This window comes from Dendroctonus ponderosae, unplaced genomic scaffold (assembly GCF_020466585.1).
Source record: "Dendroctonus ponderosae isolate FM_Combo_2020 unplaced genomic scaffold, Dpon_F_20191213v2 Dpon_F_20191213_945, whole genome shotgun sequence".
Taxonomy (NCBI): Eukaryota; Metazoa; Arthropoda; class Insecta; order Coleoptera; family Curculionidae; genus Dendroctonus; species Dendroctonus ponderosae.
Window position 1 is genome coordinate 1 of NW_026019166.1, and position 4,663 is coordinate 4,663.

The window sequence follows — 4,663 nt, forward strand, 5'->3', positions numbered from 1 at the left end:
CCCTGATAGGAATCGAAGTTTCGGCCCTCTACTAAAATTTCCAATAAAACTGCGAAAACTCTTCTTTGCTCCTGATATGCTCGCTACCTCCTTGAACATTCTGCCGCCCTGATAGAAATCGAATTTTCGTCGAACCAGTGAAATTTTTAGTAAATTGTGCGAAAGGTCTTCTTTCCTCCTGATATGCTCGCTACCTCCTTGAATATTCTGCAGCCCTGGTAGGAATCGAAGTTTCGGCCCTCTACTAAAATTTCCAATAAAACTGCGAAAACTCTTCTTTGCTCCTGATATGCTCGCTACCTCCTTGAATATTCTGCAGCCCTGATGGGAATCGAAGGTTCGTCTCTCTACTAAAATTTCCAATAAAACTACGAAAACTCTTCTTTGCTCCTGATATGGTCGCTCCCTCCTTGAACATTCTGCCGCCCTGATAGAAATCGAATTTTCGTCGAACCAGTGAAATTTTTAGTAAATTGTGCGAAAAGTCTTCTTTCCTCCTAATATGCTCGCTACCTCCTTGAATATTCTTCGGCCCTGATAGAAATCGAATGTTCGTCCCTCTACTAAAATTTCCAATAAAACTGCGAAAACTCTTCTTTGCTCCTGATATGCTCGCTACCTCCTTGAACATTCTGCCGCCGTGGTAGGAATCGAATTTTGTCGAACCAGTAAAACTGTGCGAAAACTCTCCGTTGCTCCTGATATGCTCGCTACCTCCTTGAATATTCTGCGGCCCTGATAGAAATCGAATGTTCCTCCCTCTACTAAAATTTCCAATAAAACTGCGAAAACTCTTCTTTGCTCCTGATATGCTCGCTACCTCCTTGAACATTCTGCCGCCCTGATAGAAATCGAATTTTTGTCGAACCAGTGAAACTGTGCGAAAACTCTCCGTTGCTCCTGATATACTCGCTACCTCCTTGAATATTATGCAGCCCTGATAGGAATCGAAGTTTCGGCCTTCTACTTAAAATTCTAATAAAACTGCGAAAACTCTCCTTTGCTCCTGATATGCTCGCTACCTCCTTGAACATTCTGCCGCCCTGATAGAAATCGAATTTTCGTCGAACCAGAGAAATTTTTAGTAAATTGTGCGAAAATTCTTCTTTCCTCCTGATATTCTTCCTACCTCCCTGAACATTCTGTATACTAGATTTCCTTCAGAAGTTCGTTCACCCTGTATATTATCAATCAGAATTTGGGTGTTCAAAAGTCCAGAAGTCTCCTGGTGGCTAAAATTATAACTACAAGTTAAGTAGTAATTTGACACTTGTTTTGTTGAAATTAGTATTTACATCTGATTGAGGTTTGTTTTGCTCACAGCATAAAGATTATACAGCAGCGTCATTTTCGAGGCGGTACTTTGAACTTTTTTCAGTTTTCATTGACCTTGAACGAATATGATGTTCAGCAATTGAACTGTTGAGCAATGGAAGGAAATAAGCCAGGACCGGATTGAACTTTTTATCTGCGGTGTAGTAGAGAAATACAGGCACATTGCACCAGCTGATTAGCACACGAGTTAACGATCAATGGCCTACACCTTGTTTTTTTAAATATTTATTCAAATATAACAAAGTTTAACTGGTAACAACAAAATTAGACACCAAACTGGTTGTTTTCAGCTGACTGACCTGACGGTTTTGACGGGCTTAAACAACTGCCCTTAAAAGGCAATAAAACTCCTTGCTTAATTTACTAACAAAATTCAACTGCTGACAAGCCAGAAAATATATTCTTAGCAATTAATATTTTATTGCTCACACAAGCTGCTTTTGCAATGCTCGCTGTGTTTTAATTTTCATTTATTCATATAGGACTAAAAGTTAGTGTCCAATAAAAGCCAGCCTAATTCTTCTGAATACCGTCCTGGCAGGAACGCACATTCAACACGCCAAGCGAATGAACCATAGATAAAGAGAAGTGTCAATGTCAATAAAGACAAGGAATGAGCTCTGCATGCTGAGATTATGAAGTACCCCATGCGCAGCATGTCCTGCGCGAACTTGGAATGTCTGGAGAGTGACTCTGCAGTATAATCTTTAAGCTCTAATCAAATTTTGCAAGCTTTTAAAGAAATAGAAACAAAGTGAAGTGTGTATGCATTGTTTTATATTATAAAATCATCAACTCCAATAAATGAACAAGTCTGACAAGTCTCAACTGTCACTCGACGTTTCGCAGCGCCACGATCGGTTGCGAATTAACTCTGTAAAGACCACAGAACACACCCCCTAGGGGATATTTTGTGGCATTTGTGGACTGGACATTTTGCAGAAGCTTTTCCCTGTTGGATTGGGAAAGGAAACGTTGCCGAACTGATTGGTATTTATTGAAAAATCCAAAAAACTTGTTATACAGACGACAATGCGCATCGATAAAATGTTGTAGATCTTTGTTCTTATATAAAATATATTGTATATATTTAACTATCGAATAACCGGGAAGCGTTTTGAACACACTGCGTTTCGCTTCTGCTTCGAAGGCCCCCAATCGCCTTAATTCTCTATCTATCTATCTGAAGAACACTGGATAAATTAGACTAAAAATATCACAACAGCCAAAGATACACTCCTAAACCTACACAAATAAATATTAATCGATATCGTGTGGGGCGAGCGTTGATAATAAATATCGCAATCGTTGAAATAAGCGCAAGAGTTGACGAAATGAAAATGTAAGTCCGCCAGCGGCTTCTCTAATTCAATTTGATTGAGCATGAAAAATTCGCGGGTTTGTGTTGGCGGCGACGCCAACTGATTAGTGTTAACGTGGTGTTAACTGCTGCTGGCCGCCACCCTTTGCCTGTTGTAGCCGGTGCTTGGATGGAACACCTTGTAGTAGAGCAGCATGAAAATAATCCCGACCACGAAGGGGATGATGTTCAGGTAGATGATGGGGCGGTAGTAGAGAGTGCCTTGGAGGGCGTCGCCGGCGCTCCAAATCCACAGCACATTGGCCAGGGTGTTTTCCCCGAAGAGCATGCCGTAGAAGATGAGGTACTTGAGGAAAGTGGGGCCCTCCACCAACACCACCTGAAGAAGAACTCGGCTTAGCCGAAGAGAAGCCTTGCCAAATAATTCAATTAACCTGAGTGAAGATGTAGACGGCGCCGAATATCGAGTAAAACAAGAAGTCGTAGAGTTTGTTGTGATCACAGAAGTTGTTCTCGGAGCTGGTGGCAGAGAGCCAGATCGTCATAACGAACCAATGGAAGACAAGAACCAGGATCGTGTGCACTGGGTAGATGGAGGCAATGACGCTGATGCACAGAATCCTGGAAACTACCACAAGCCAAAGGATTAATGAGGGCGTTTTGGACATTTTCATCCTCCTACCGGTGACTAGAAAGTGCCACATGAATTGAACTATCGTGGCGGGCCAGGAAATGTTGTGCTTCGTCTTCAGCGAGACGCGCAGCAAGCGCTGATAGGAAGCCATCGACCAGGCCATGCTGACAAAGGAAGTCCCAATGGAGAACAGCTGGTGGACAACTGCATAAAACTCAGACAGTCAGTGTTTTCCATGGCAGTTTCTTCTATGGCAACTTACATGTGAGGGTGTTGTTGATGTCCTTTCCATGAGTGTAAAAAATGATGGTCAGCTGCAGGATCTGTTGGGGCGCCGCCTCCAAGAAGCACTCAAGCACCCGAAGAAGCGCCACGTCCGAGTCCTCCTTTACCATCAGCTCGTAGTACTTCCTCTGGTTCTCCTGGTCGCCCGATTGTTCAGCCTTTTTCGACTTGATGGCGTACTGCAAGGCGTCGAAGTACCTGAGGACTGGGGCCAGTTGGAAGACCAGCACCATCACGCACAGCACGCGCCTCTTGGTGAATCTCTTGGTCAGCGTTTTGCTGCGATGGTTATTATCCGGGTCCAGCACGTACATTCGCAGGCTGAAGCCCGTGTTGATTACAGCCGGGATTAGGATGAAGCCCAGAGTGGCCAAGAAGTAGCCGATGTTGTCGTTCAAATAGTACTGGTAGGCCAAGTTGCAGTCGGTCACCACATCGGCTAAGTGGCTGATAATGGACACGACAAAGCCCACAATGTCGCAGATAGTGGCGCGGTCTTGCGACCGCAGCCGGTCGATCTCGTCCTTTTCGATATCATTGCACATCGTTTTCTGGTGCAAAACAGTCATCGGACGCCCTTTTTGCCAATGCGGGGCATTGGAAGGGGCCTCCACTGACACAACACTAGATCGATGCACCACAACTGGCAGTCAAGCTTATCACTGCGGACGGGCAACGCATCCTTTTCTCGAGCGAAACTGCCAGCGACAGCAGTAATTAGGGGTAATTTGTTTTGGGGGCAGATCTGTTATAAAACCAAAGAAAAAACAATGGGACTGCCGTAACCTCACATTGTCTGACGTGCAAACGTCAAAATGTTGCCAGCACAGATCACAGAGGTTACTCTGTGATCTGTGCTTGCCAGAGTGGATGAGACTGATTAGACAAGACTATCAACGGACAATGACAGAGAATGTGGACTTAATTAATTATTTTTTCTGAATTAAAAACAAAAGTTAAACATTCCAAAGTTGACTAACCCTTTTTTGGCAGGCTGGTATCGAATTGTCTTTCGCTTTCAGCACTGATCTTTAACTTGTAGATAAGTTCTCTATTGTTGAGGCAGATTCGTTTTTTTACAAACTTCT

The 4,663-nt window shown here is 43.6% G+C and overlaps 1 protein-coding gene across 1 annotated transcript; it reads right to left on the reverse strand.

The window, feature by feature from the left end:
- Nucleotides 1–2,316: 2,316 nt before the first annotated feature.
- On the reverse strand, nt 2,317–4,420 carry LOC125502413 (XK-related protein 4-like). Its single transcript, XM_048670035.1, has 4 exons — nt 3,553–4,420; nt 3,339–3,494; nt 3,091–3,284; nt 2,317–3,035 (listed from the first exon to the last, which is right to left on the reverse strand). The coding sequence occupies exons 1-4, from the start codon at nt 4,142–4,144 to the stop codon at nt 2,778–2,780; spliced, it is 1,200 nt and encodes a 399-aa protein (XP_048525992.1). The 5' UTR covers nt 4,145–4,420; the 3' UTR covers nt 2,317–2,777.
- Between the last annotated feature and the right edge of the window lie 243 nt (nt 4,421–4,663).

Coding starts and splice junctions, on each gene's coding strand:
- LOC125502413 (XM_048670035.1), bottom strand. CDS start 4,144: ATGACTGTTTTGCACCAGAAAACGATGTGCAATGATATCGAAAAGGAC. Junction 3,495..3,552: donor CATCAACAACACCCTCACAT/GTAAGTTGCCAT, acceptor AGTTTTATGCAG/TTGTCCACCAGCTGTTCTCC. Junction 3,285..3,338: donor GTGGCACTTTCTAGTCACCG/GTAGGAGGATGA, acceptor GGCTTGTGGTAG/TTTCCAGGATTCTGTGCATC.